General features: G+C 44.5%; 1 protein-coding gene across 2 annotated transcripts in view; it reads left to right on the top strand.

Moving 5' to 3' along the window:
• Positions 1-14179, top strand: part of LOC111146980 (serine/threonine kinase 24) — a 114311-nt gene that overhangs the window by 47240 nt on the left and 52892 nt on the right. For both annotated transcript variants that reach the window (XM_022502786.1, XM_022502785.1), the window contains exon 2: positions 426-656. In XM_022502786.1, coding sequence (XP_022358494.1) covers positions 426-656 — 231 coding nt within the window. The remainder of the gene's footprint in view (positions 1-425; positions 657-14179) is intronic.

Raw genomic sequence — 14179 nt, 5'->3', positions numbered from 1 at the left:
ACTTCAGACCGGGCCTCTTAGGAATCAGTAGGTGCGTAACCAACCTGAACTTAGAAAATTAGGCAGAGAGGGGGAAAAGAGGGAGAAAAGTGGAATATTTGCTTCAATAGGAGTGTTTTTCAATAAATCCATATATCATAATGCATTCAAATAAGGGTTTTGGTTTTTAATTATGCAAGTGCTGGAGCCTTTCCCAGTTTTTACAATCTGGGTGGTTCTCATTTGCACACTCGCCGTGTTTCATAGAGATGAGGCTTAGAAATCTCTGTGTTCTCCTGGGTGTGAAGAGCTGTGAGCACAACCAGCCTGACCCTTAAATGAAGAAGACTGGAAGACTGTGTTCTTTAGGTTTGTAAGGAAAAAGGAAAATCTGTCCCTATCCTGTGAGTTTCTGAAGGTTCTCTTCTTTTTGTTCTCTCCTACAGAACCTGAAAGCAGATCCGGAAGAGCTTTTTACGAAACTGGAGAAAATTGGAAAAGGCTCTTTTGGCGAGGTGTTCAAAGGCATTGACCTTCGGACTCAGAAAGTGGTTGCCATAAAAATCATTGATCTGGAAGAAGCTGAAGATGAGATAGAGGACATTCAACAAGAAATCACAGTGCTGAGTCAGTGTGACAGTCCATACGTAACCAAATACTATGGATCCTACCTGAAGGTAAGGCTTGAAAATGAGAATGCAATTTTCCATGACACGGTGCGTGACCGAGCTGGAGCAGTGTACGTGAAGGACGTCAGTGTGGCAGCTTTCAGAGGAAGGAGAAATGTTCTGACCTTTGTGATCAAAAGAACCTGGCTTTGATAGTTTTATCACCCTAAATGTCACCTATAGAAATATATTTTGGTTAAAGTGTTTGTTGACGTTCCCTTTCATTTAGAATGGCTTATCGTAAAAACTCATGCTGCCCTATTATTAGCCTTTTGATATTTTCAGTTATCAAATGTAGTTTAATACTGTTTTAAAAAAACTGCTGGAACTGATACTGTTGTTGAGTGAGCTAGTTTATCTCCACTTGACTTTGAAGAATTGTAGGTAAGTAAATAATTACTTAAAAGAGTTACAACACTACACTACGCATTGTTCTTGACTTTACGTGGTTCTGTGAGTCGGTAAGACGAGCATTGAGAACGGTGTTCCTGTCCCTCCTGGGGCTGTGTTAGATGTTGTTGGTCACTCCGGTTACACCACTCAGAAAGCCTAAGGCTGTCCCTTGGGTTACAAGTCCCTTGCTTAATGCCTGTTTTACTGACCTTAACAGTGTAGTATCTTCCAATGTGGAGTTTTGGCAATTAAGAATTGGTGAACAAAAATTCTAAAATAACTTGTGGAAACGAAAACCTCATAGGTAGAAAGAATTCCTTCCTGAGAGATGGGCGGCGGTGAGCCCAGAGAATGTACGGCCGGGCTTCCTCCCGACCGGGTTTATGCTCTAAATTCTTCATGGTGCCGCTCGCCATGTCAGCCTCCTGACAGTGCAGGCTTTGACTTTGTGGAAATGGAATAATAAGGTATAAGCGGAAGGATGGACATTTTGAGAACCCATCGATTCACTTAAAATGAATATTTAAAGAAATAAAAATCGAGTGGTAATCCAATCTTTTTTTTTTTTTTTTTTTTGCAATGTGACCTAGGTTCAAATGGCAAAGGATGGCAATCTGCCATGGGTCAAATGCAGCCTTTTGAAATGGAGAGAATAAGTTTTGGAGTCTGGCGTCTTGGCCTTGAATCTTGCTTGTCTTGGCATGTGGCTTTGAGCAAGCTTATTTGTTTGTTTTTTGAAAAACTTCCCTGCTTCCTCATTTGTAAAATGGAAAATTATGATATATACCTCATTGTTGGAAAGATTAAATGGTATCAAGTATGTAAAAATACCTGGCATGTACTAGGTACTTAACGAGTGTTAATTTCCTTCCTTAATTGAATTTATTCATACCCCTTCTCTGAAATTACCTTGCAATGAAGGACATATTCACTGAGGTCAGCAAGGAGGAGGAAGTGTGCCAGTGGTAACAGTGGATGTTGGGGTGGGGTGCATCCATTTTTGGTCGTGACAGGGCAGAAAAGGAAGCACCGTATGTTTTGATTCTCATGGTCTAAGCGAACACGTCTGACTACCGGACGGGAAAAGCAAAGGTCTTAGTGATGTTAAATTTCTATTGAGAAAAAACAAACAGCCAAAGAAACTCAACTTGAACTCTGTTTGCTGTACCACTTAATATTCTTTGTTAAATGACTTTGACAGTAGCTTTATAGTAAATTCAGAGTTGGTTTCATGTGGTGTGTTGATGTTGTATTTTAATATGTTCATGGTGCCTTCGGCAAAGGAAGGGTAGAAGATTCACGCAAATTTTTGGTGATTTATGCCAGCTAATAGTCAACTATAGAAATAAAGGATCAGTGGTTCAAAAATATCTTTTTCAGCCCAGTTCTCCAGCAAAATTTTTACTGCCTGCTGGAATAGATTGCTGTATTATGGCCAAACATGGTGTTGACTCTACATACTTAGAGATTCCATCTGGTAATGTCTCGTTCTTGCTGGAGTCACTGATTCTAGAACATATATTCCAAGTCAACCTAACCTTGATCTAGAGTTGTCCATTAAATTTATTTGGTTAACATAATGTCAGCTGCTAGAATAACCTGCCTCCCCCCGCCCCGTAATTTAGAACAGCTCACATTGGATACAAGCTTATTTCTTGCTCACTGGTAAGCCTGATTTATGGGTGGTTTTCCTCCAGACAGTGATTGAGGAACCCTGGTTCCTTTGTTATTCTTCCTTCCACCTTCCGTGCGTGGCTGTGCTTGTGGGCCTTAAATCACTGTGCGAGTCAGAATGGAGACTCCTGTGAGAAGTGTCCATGTGCCCAGGCCTAGGTATGGAACACATTATTTCTGCCTGTGTTCCCCTCAGTGTGGCCAGTCCTCAGTCATACGACCACACCGGACTCTGGAGAGGCTGGGAAAGGGCATCTGATCACAAGCGTCGTGGAGCAGGCTGTGGGCTTGGTGCTCAATGAACCGTCCCTTTCCAAAGCTTCTCACCCCGTAAAGGACGTAGAATAATTTCCAGAGTGATTTTCTCCACTGACTATCTTCAGGAGGATGAAAAGTTTTGATAACTTTGTCTAGAATGTCTTACATTTTACTAGGCAGATTGTCTTTTAGAGAATATAACTGCCTCAAGAATGCCAAAAATAATATCATCATTGTGGAAACTTGTCCTTGGTTTCTTAAATCACATAAAAGTGGATTCTGTGTAATTGGATTAAGAACATAAGGAACTTTTCAAGTTAAGCAGTAATGGCTATTACTGAGTTGGGCAGGACAAGAATCCAGAACTGTGAGTCTATCCGCTGGTTCTTGTTTATCAATTCCATGAAGTTCCTTGCCCAGAGGAAGAGCCTCAATGACGAGCCAGGGGCTCCTTATCATCTCTGTAGGCTGACGCAGTTTAAGCTTGTAAAGTCCTGTCAGGTAAGATACAAATTAAATCGATAGAAAAGACAGATGGGTCAGTGGGTCTTTGACATTAAGTTGAAAATTACTGTGCTTTCTGTGGTTTTTGTTGGCCTTCTAAAATCTCCCGGTAGCATTCAGAGGTAATATTCTTAGTTCTTTAAGGGCTGATGGCAGCGAGGGCCTTCCATTTCACCTGGCGTTGAGTAAGGACTTTCACATACCAAGACCAGGCAGAGAAGAAATGAGCAGAAACTAGGTTCTTCGTACTGGGCTAGCACTTAGAGGCTTCCTAACTGTGTCCATTGGTTTCCATCATCTGGTCTAGAAAAAGAGATTAAGCACAATAGGTCCGGAGTGCTCTGATATACCGAACGTTACTGAAGATGAGGGGCGCGGAGTTGATTTCCTACTGTGTGGCTGTGATCAGATCCAGAACCGCCATGGAGCAGGTGTTCCCCCTGAACAAGGTCAGTTGAAGGAGCAGAACAATTCAGGTTCTGGTGACAAATCTGAAGCCTGGGTGGGGCTTGAAGGTTACCAGGGTCCAGAGAAGAACCACATTTGTTGTAGTTCAGGTGTTTTCATGTTTGGGAAATGAGACCAGTGAGAATTTAATTAAGCAGAAGCCTCTGAGTCCTAACCATAAACTACTGGAATTTCCTGTTAGAAAAATACCACCCGCAAGGTCAGAATGAAACTGTGTGCGTGTGTGCGCCCCCGCATGTGTGTGTGAGTGCGCGTGTACATGCAGCGGTGCTCTGGGTGGTGTGCAGGAGGGGAGAGAGAATTCGGTGGTTTTTAGTCAGGCAGGAAAGACACAGAAGGTCGTAACAGGACATGATGTTCCATAGGATTCTAAGCCTGTTTCCTTCTTGAGCAGCATTCACAAGTGCTGCTCACCCTCGTTAGCTCTACCCGGCTCTTCTGGGTTTTTTTGTCGTCGTCAATTTGCAGAGCTAGATGCGTTATTAGAATCTCCACTCTGAGGGTCACAGTCAAGGCCAGGAGTTTGGTCTTGGGTCTTAGCACAGGTGCTGAACCCCACCCCCCCCCCCCCAGCCCCCAGTGTGCTTTAGGCTGCTGACTTTCTCAGGAGAAAACGCAGAAGCAGAGGGTTACTGATCAACATTGAGAACAGGTAGATAAAGTGCCTGGCGTGTGGGAGATCTTTAGCAAATGATAATTTTTTTTTTAAGTAAGAGATAAGTTATCTGTGCCAAATGACTCAAATTCATGAGTTTTTTTCTTTTAAAGATTTATTTTGGGGAGAGGGCCAGAGGGGGAGAGAATCTCAGCGGACTCCCTGCTGAGCACAGAGGAGGGGAGGGGCTGGATCTCAGGACCCTGAGATCCGTACAAGAGTCAAGGCTTCACGGACTGAGTCACCCAGGCGCCCCCCAAATTCATGAATCTTAAAAACAGATCATTAGCATATTAAAAACAAGGTTGATCATTTTCCTTTTATAGTAAATGACTTAGTACTTTCAAACATGAAGCCAGCTTAACCAAAGCAAATCAAATGCAAGGCAAAAAATCCAGAAAACAAAAAAAGCTGCGTTTCTCTTAGTTGTTTTTGTCATAGTATTGATACTAAGGAAACATGTCCATGGAGTGAGTAGGTGTCTAATAGTGCATTCAGATCCCCAACCTAAAACTAAGGTTTTCTTCAGTTCCTGAAAAAATTTAGGGTACTTTTACTCATCAGATTCACTAGAAAACTAACATGGAAAAGTCCCCTGATGAGTTTTAGAAAACAAATGCTCTACGTAAATACAGATTAGGCTGGTAAAAGGGTTGGCTATGTTGTCTTACATTACAAGTACACTTCACAATGATTTTTTTAAAAAGATTTTATTTATTTATTTGACAGAGATCACAAGTAGGCAGAGAGGCAGGCAGAGAGAGAGAGGGAAGCAGGCCCCCTGCTGAGCAGAGCCTGATGTGGGGCTTGATCCCAGGACCCTGGGATCATGACCTGAGCCAAAGACTGAGGCTTTAACCCACTGAGCCACCCAGGCACCCCCACAATGATTTTTTAGAGTTAAATTATTTTGACTTCTGACGTCTTTGGTTTTTTTCTTCTTCCTTCTCCAAAGGTAAAATAGTTCCTGATGAAATAGAAAAAGCAATCATTTTGCCCTTAGGAAAAGAAGTAAAAGAAAGCGTGTATAAGTGGCTGGCATCTTTGTGAACGAGGCTGCTGGGTGGGTTACCGTCCACCCGCTATGCTCATGCTTCTTGTCCCAGCGTGACTAGTAGCTTCTCCCTTGACTCTCAGAAGCATCCACGTTTGGACAATGTACTCAGCCTATTCTGCTTTATCTCAAGAAAAAAACGCCCAAAACCAAACCAAAACTACATTCTCTTGCTTCCCCATATTGTATTATAATTTCACAATCTTCTAATCTCAGAGTGAAGAAATAAGAGTGTTGCAACATGATAGTAAACATATCTGTTGGGACATGTCTCAGTTTATCTTTGCTCACACTTTTTTCCCAACTGCTTGCACAGTAGATCCTGCTGTTGTACTGACCTAGTTTCAGACATAGTTAGCAATACTTTTGGGAGGCATTTCCGTTCACATATATGCCTAGTATGCGTGTAAACACTCCTCTGCCTCAGGAATTCTTATATAAAGCACACAGGTTCCTCCTCGCTCATGCCTTCCCTGCCCTTGAAGGCAGAGAATCCCAGCACATTCTCACTGAGACAGAGAAGATGCGGTACTGCTGGTATCTAGGATTCTGTGGGTATAGTGCACGAGCGACGATTTGCAGCTTAACTGAACTTGAGTCAACAAGGCAGAGTTAAAGGGCTAGAGAGGAAAATCAGAACTCGCCTGCTGTTAGGAGTCCCTATGCCGAATAGGACTTTCTGTGGTTGTAACAGAGAAGGGCATGTGAAATTGGGGCCCAGCCCAGCCACCTAAACGGAGTAGATGTGGTCCCTCTCTGTACCTCCTGCCGACATCCCCAGGCCGCACCCTGCGATGCTGACGGTACCCGTGGCCACGTCCGGAGACATTTTCAGTTGTCAGCACCGGGGATGGTGCTACTGGCGTGTGGTAGTGGGTGGAGACCGGGGTTGCTCCTACAGACCCTGCAGAGCCCAGGACAGCCCCCACAACAGAGAGCCACTCAGCCCGAGTGTCCACCGTGCCACCGTGGAGATAGCGCGGCCCGTGGAGTGAGCCGTGATCTTTTGTCCCAGAATGTAGGTAGAAGGAATGGAATTTCTGGGGCTTCGGTTGGGACTCTGGGAAATATCCCCAGGGGTATTTTGGACACTCTCAGAGACCATGATGATGTCCATGTGATTCTGTGGCCAGACCACAAGCGAGCTTCGGGAGCCACGTGAGCAGGGTGCGTCCACATCCGGGACCGGGACCTCATGCTCAGTATGCTGGGCTAATCTCTGAAATGTCGCACGGTATTTTGGGGACAGTGGTATCCGAAAGATGCTTTCCTCCATGACTTTTACTCTGATGTAAGATAGGACAAAGGCTGTAGGATTTCTCAGAACGTTATGGGGCAGTAAATGTGTCATTTACCTGAATATTGTCGAGGACCCTCTCTTGGTTAGCGTCCATTACAAACTCTGCCCTTTTCAACAAAGCCCTGGAGAGTGCTGCTGGTCTGGATGCCCAGGGATGCCGGTCTCCGGAAGGAGAGGGAGCCTTCCCTCCCCGTTGAGTGTCTTAGTGGCAAGTGGGATTCTCCCGTGAGCACTCATGGGCTTATAACAAAGTTCATACCCCCGAGACATTGTTTAGTACCCAGACGAGTGCTGCGTAACCTCCTCCCATTGATAAATTGTCTGTGTTCTTGATGACAGCCAAGGTCAAAAGTTGATGAGTGCAGCCAGTGATATGCTGATGCCTTGGTTTTTTTCCCCCTTTTTTGGTATAAGATGTTTTTTATTTTTTGGTCACTTGTTCTTGACAGTGGCGTGTCATTCTTAGTCTTAAGCAGAGATCGTCCCACTGTAGCCTCTCCGAGTTTTGGGCTAATTGCCTAATTAATAAAATGACCTGTTTTATTCTGTTAAATCAAGAATTGGTCATTTTTCCCCCCCAGTATTTCTTTCCACTTTTTCCATTTACGGACATCAGATGAGGAGAGTGGAGGTCCCCCCCCGTTTTTCAGTGTGTGGTACCATCAGTATTGATCTGTGTAAGACCCTGGTCTGTTTTCATCCATTTGATTGTATTTCCTTCTTCATCCCCTACCTTTTTCTTCTGTGTCATAGGTTTTGATATGTCTTAGGATAGTGTGTCCTCAGTAGATACAGTATTTTGTGTGTTGTGCGTGAGTTTATTTTTCCCTACCACATGGTTGTTTTTCAAAATTTGCACGCGGTAAAATTAAGCGTTTTTGGGTGTACAGTTCTTACAGTTGTAGTTCTATGCGTCTAAACACACGTATGGATTCTTACAAGCACCGCCATACATAGGACGCAGAACAATCCCAACATCGCAGATAATTCCCAACTCGTCGCCCATCTGATCCCCTGGCATCCGTTCATGTGTTTTATTGTCCCTGGGGATGTGCAGGTTCCAGAGTGTCCTATAAAGGGAATCGCACATCCTTGGTCCTTCTCTCAGCTAGCGTCGTGTATTTGGGATTCATCCACGTTTGTGTGTGTCCGTTCTTTGTGCCTTTTCATTGTTGGGTCATGCACATTGTCATGATGTACCATATTGACCCATCAAAGGGCATTGGGATAGTTTCCAGGTGTCGGCCATTATGTGTAGTGTTGCTGTAAACACTCCCCCACAGGTTTTGCGTGCACGTAAGCTTTCGTTTCTCTAGGATGGATACTGGAAGTGGGATTGCTGAGTCATGTGGTTAAGTGTCTGCTGGAGTTCCCACAGTGGCTCTGTCATTTTGCATTGGCTTTGTCAGCATTTTTTATGGTAGCCATCTCTGTAGGTGTGTCATGGTATCTCATTGGTGGTTTTCATATGCATTTCTCCAGCGATTTAGGATTTTTGAATATCTTTTCGTATGGCTCTTGTTTCTGTCAGCCCTCTGGAGTAGGGTACTTTTGCTTTACCGCCTGACACTCCGAGTCTTTTTGGTTTCTCTGTTTTTTGTTTTTGTTTTTGTTTTCTTTTAAAAAAAACAGCTTTAAGGAGGTAGAATTCACATGTCACATAGTTCATCCATTTAGATGAAGTCTTCAGTGGTTCCTGGTGTATTCCCAGAGTTGTGCAGCCATCACCATAGTGAACGTTAGAACATTAGCATCACTCCAGAAAGAAACGTGTGTCCATGACCAGTCACTCCACATTTCCTCCCAGGTTCCCCATCCGTAGGTCCCCAAGGACCTACTTTCCGACTCTATAGATTTGCCTATTCTGGAAACTTCATATAAATGGAATCCTAGGATATGTGGCCTTTTGTAACTGGCTTCTTTGACTTAGCATAATCTTTTCAAAGTTCACCCATGTTCTAGCATGTGCTGATACTTCATTCCTTTTCATGGCTGAATTGTAGCCCATCATATGTATATATAGCACATACACATTTCTGTTTTTAGTATTTGGTATGTATATTTAAGTTATTGATTTTTAAAAAATAATTGAATCTTTTTTTAAGATTTATTTAATTACTTATTTGATAGAGAGTGAGAGGAGAGTGTGCACACAGAGGGAGAGGGAGAAGCAGGCTCCCCACCGAGCAGAGAGGCTGATGCGGGGTTCGATTCCGGGATGACCTGAGCCAAAGGCAGACGCCCCTAGGTTATTGATTTTTTAAGTCCATATTTGATATCACAAGTATCTTCTCTGACTCTGTTGTACTGTTAACTGAGAGGTATCCTTTGTTGAAAGAAATCTTTAATTCTAATGTAGATCAGTCTGTCAGTTTTTCACCTTCCGGTTTGTGCCTTTAGGATCCTGTTTGAGAAATCCATTAGTTCCCTAAGTTTATAGTTTTTATAGTTTTTTTCTTCAGTTAGCCTTGGAGTTTTGCTTTTTATTAGATCTTTATCTGGTATATAGTGGGAAGTAGGGATTTTATTTTTCTCCATATAGTGGGATAGATTTTCCATTACTAGTCTATAAATGATCTGTCCTTGCCCTGCTCAGGTATGATACTGTAGCACACCAAAGTCTTACATATTTCTAGGCCTGTTTCTGGGTTTTCTGTTTACTTGTGAAGCCAGTATCATACATGTTTTATGTGTGTGATTATTAGCTTGTCTTTAAGTCTTAATATCTGGAGGGGATAACCCTCTTCATCTCTCCCGCGTACAAACAAAAGCTTTGCATGAGGTCTTTGAGGATCTTTATTCTATCGTATAAGGTTAAGAATGATTTTGTACCTTTTCTGTTTAAAATCCTACTGAAATTTAAAAATTTATTTTTGAGGAAAGTTGTCTTTTTGTGAACCTTAATTAAGTTAAATATTGTCCCATAAAAGATCTTGTGGATTTGTAGGTCAGTTCCTAGACACGTATCTTACATTGCTATTTTGCGTGATATATTTTTGGGTCGCTTAGTTAAGGGCATCGTGATGATTTTTTTCACATTGTTTTTGGTAATCTTGCTGAATTCTTGTTAGTTTTCTATGCATATGTTCAGATCTGTAAATAATGGCCGTTTTCTTTCTTCCCTTCCACCTTCGTCAGCATCTTCCATTTTAGGTTTTGGCTGTGACCTCTAGGACTGTGACTGTGTTGATTATGTAGTGATAGGAAGGATATACCTGTGTCATTCCTGATCTTAAAGAAAATGCATCTTAAATTTTTCTTTAATAGGTATGGAATTTGATACAGAGTTCTGCTGTGCAGACTATTTTTTCTATATAAGGAAGTCTGCCTCTATTCCTAGTTAGAGGGCTCTTTAAAAAACAAAGAAACCTGGGTGCCTGGGTGGCTCAGTGGGTTAAGCCTCTGCCTTTGGCTCAGGTCATGATCTCAGGGTCCTGGGATCGAGCCCCACATTAGGGTCTCTGCTCAGCAGGGAGCCTGCCCCCCCCCCCCCCCGCCACTCCCCACCCCGCCTGCCTGTCTGCATACTTGTGATCTCTGTCAAATAAACAAATAAACAAACAAACAAATAAATAAATAAAACCTTGGAGGGGGGGGGAAGGTAACAAATCATAATACTCTTTTTTCCTCTGTAGTTTTAAAGATAGTTATGTGACTTTTTCAGTCTCCGTGTATATAGGTTGGCTAGATCTGAGGTGTGCCCCTTCCAACTTCTGAGAAAGGAAATGGGTGTCACAGAGTGAGGACGGTCCTTTCTAGCTGATGTTGGTAAGAAGACCCGGGAGCTGGTTTCATTAGCTGAGAACTAGGGTCCTCTTCTGGGGCCTGCAGTTTTGCATACCACTCAGATGGAACAGAGAGAAGTAGAACTGACCTTGCCTTGGATGGTAGGCCGCTGCAGGGGCCCCGTCACCAAGATTCCCACCATTGCATTTCCTTCCTGGTCACGGGTTAGGAACGATGCTGAGACCGAATTTTAGCAGCTGTTCAATTGCTCGCTGAGTGATTTACTCACATCTGTGCAAGCAGTTACTGTGCGTCTTGACTCCCAAACCTTGCGTGGGTTCCTGGTGTGGAGGTATAACCCGGCTCAAAGCAGCTGGATGGAAATCACTGCTCACTGGCTTGTGCTGAATTTGACAAGAGGTTTCCAGGAGGCAGAAAGTTTTTGTATTTGAAACTGGCCTGGAGGGATTACTTGTGGGGCAGTACCTTGATAGAGTACCTTGATAAGAGTTGTCTCTTTGGGAATTGGGTATCTGGAAGGTCTAGGGGGTCACCATTTCTACGTGTGCACTTTGGAATTTGTTTCTCCCTTTGCTGGGATCTATCCAAGACACACTTGGGAGTATTTTCGGTGGCGGTAAGAGGAGAGGAAGGATGGGTCTGGGGTGGTTTGGACTGCCTTGGTGGTTCTTTGTATTTTTGAATTTACTATAATACTAAATGTTTTTCACCCACTGGTTTTAGATTGTACTTTGGTACTTTGCCTCTGCATTTCGGGCTAGGTAGGTTTGTGAGATAAAGTGGAACAGAGATGCTTGGGGATTGGGGGAAGGGTCTTCGGATTTGGTTTTGGGAAATATCCTACAGGAGCTCGAGAAGAGACCTAGTTAGAAGGAAAAGATCGCCTTTCCCTGCCACTTTCTGTTCTAGCCCCCCTGACCCCAAGCCCTGGAGATCTGGAGGCCTGACTCTGAAGCGCTAGCCTGGCTCTGAATCTTGGACTTGTGTCCTCCTCTGCAAAATAAAGTTCCTTTCAGTCTCTGTTTTGGCTTAGCTTGCCATTCAGTAAGTTTTTTTTTTCTCTTATTTGTTTGTTTGTTTTAATTAGAGCGTGAGCACACACAGGTGCACTGGAGGTGGGGTGGGGGCTGGGGGGTGGGGAGGAAATCCCAAGCTTGCCCCTGTTGGGTCTAACTCGGAGCTTGATCTCATGACCCTGAGATCACGACCTGAGCTGAAATCAAAAGTCTGACGCTTGACCGACTGTGCCACCCAGGCGCCCCAATAAGCAATTCTTATGCACAGTCAGAGAAATTAGAATCCTAGATTGTCAGAGCAGGAAGGGCCTTCGCAGGCTCCTGGCACACTCTTTATTCTCTGGATTAGAAAACCAAGGCACAGATGAGCTGAGCGATTTCCTTTTCTCCCAGTATCAGGGTCCGGCTGGGTTCAGGGCTGCGGGGCTCCTCGTCCCTTGTCCCCTGGTGGCTTCCCTGCACCTGACTGTTGTCCTGTCACAAACTTCTTTCCCCTTTTCCTTGTTGGATTCCCTCCGTTGGTGGCTTGTTCCTTCTTCCATGAAGGAGATTTCAAGGTCTCATACGTGGCTTAGCCCATTTTGCCTGAGCTGAGCTGTTCAGTCTTGAGGACGGGGGTCCTAACTGTTGCTTAACGAAGCACCCGCCTTTTCCTCCCTCCTGCGGTTGATGGAGCTCCGCAGGCAGCCCCTGGCGAGCGTCAGCTCCTGAGGCCAGGCTGCACCTGCAGATGATCTCATTTCTTGGTTCCCCACTGTGGCCTAGACCGTGGGAGTGCTGAAAGCTCCCCAGGTGACTGTAATGTGAGGTCACGGTGAAAGTCATTAATCGGTAGGATCACCTTGAGGAGAAGGAGCATCAGCAGAGAGCAGCACACAGAAGGTAATTACCACTAAGGAAGCTTTCAGTGTTGGAGAAAATACCAGCTCAGAAGGTTTCAGCAAGAAGGGTGTGTGTTTCCTCACACAGCAAAAATTCCAGAAGAAGTGCACCTCCAGCTGGTGGTCCCCAGTGTCCTCAAGGATCCAGGTTCCTTCTTCCTTTTCATACCGCAGTCCTCAGGGTCTTAGCTTGGCCTGTGGGCAGATAAAGGGCCATTCTTCTTTTGGGAAGTGTTCTTCAGGTACAGGAAACCTTTCTCAGAAAGCCTCCCTAGGCCCCCTCCTTACATAGTCACTCATCAGACCTGGGTGACAGCCTGATGCCTCACTGAGCCCCTGGCTGGAGGGATGGGGCCACCTCATTGGGCCCCACCAAATAGGACTTAACCTCTTTTTCTTTTGTTCTTCTCCCTGCACCCCCCCCCACCCCGCTGGAGTTTACCTGTTAGTAGTAGTAGTAGTAATCTCTGCAGCCACGGTGGGGCTGGAACCATGACCCCGAGATCAAGAATTGCATGCTTCTTGCACTGAGCCTGCCAGGCGCCTCTAGGATTTACTTCTTGAGCTGGAGAAGAGTGGGTTTCCCCCAGAGTCACAAAGTTAAGGGAGGGAGAAGGGGGAAGTGTTGGTTGAGTAAATCAACCAACAGAGCCTCTGAAAAGGAATTCTGTTAGGTCCTGCCCTAGACATGCCCATTGGGAAGCTCTCTGCCACACCTGCCATGGGGAGTCTGGCATTTGCTTACCTGGGAGCGTTCCCTTTGCTGGTGGCCCTTGAGATTCTACTGGAAACTTGATCAAATTAGCCAGACCCTGGACTTGCAGGCGCCTGGCCCTAGGTCGTCTTTTCACACCTGCCTTGAATCTGAGTCCAAGTTACCATCTTCAGATGGCCTAGTGCTGAATTTTTACTTTGCACCACCGTATTTCTTGTCTAGTTTAACAAGAGAAATTCTTGCCTAGCAGGTGTTGACCTTAAAAGTAAAATCAGTTTTTTTTACCAGCAAAATGAATTTATTTGGGGATAGCAGAGGAATTGCAACTTGGGACTATCAAGCTGAAGCAAAAGGCATAGTCAAGTCCAGAAGATATGGGAGAGGAAGACTTTTATAGGGGAAAGGGGGCGCTGGGCAGGGCTGTTAAAAACAAAGTCCATTGAACCGAAGGGGGTGGAATTGGAAGTGTAGTGGCTTCTCATTGGCTGAGTTGTGGCGGTCTCTCATTGGCTGGGGTGTTGCTGGGGGAGGAGAAAGTCCCTCTTGCTGGAGTGGTAGGGTATAGGCTTCTTTCTGTTGGGGCTCAAAGCGTTGCATAGAGTCGTAGGGTGTGTGGGGCTCCCCACTTCTGGCCTCTCAGCTCCATTTTAAATGAGGTTTCCTTTATTCAGTTTCACACCTTTAAATGGTTTATTTACTCTTCGGTGCATAGATGATTGTCACCTCTATAGCTCACGTGTGTTGAATGAATGAATGCATTTGAATTTTTTCAGTAGCTATGGCCCGCTTTGACATAGATCCAGAAGCCTAGCCAACACCTAAAAAATCTTTCCTATGGGACTCGTAATTGGACTCCCTTGGGATAAT

Source organism: Enhydra lutris, unplaced genomic scaffold, assembly GCF_002288905.1.
Source record: "Enhydra lutris kenyoni isolate GAN:26980312 unplaced genomic scaffold, ASM228890v2 scaffoldscaffold15, whole genome shotgun sequence".
In the NCBI taxonomy this organism is placed as follows: domain Eukaryota; kingdom Metazoa; phylum Chordata; class Mammalia; order Carnivora; family Mustelidae; genus Enhydra; species Enhydra lutris.
The sequence above is the reverse complement of the archived record's forward strand: the minus strand, read 5'-3'. Positions and strand labels throughout refer to the sequence as shown.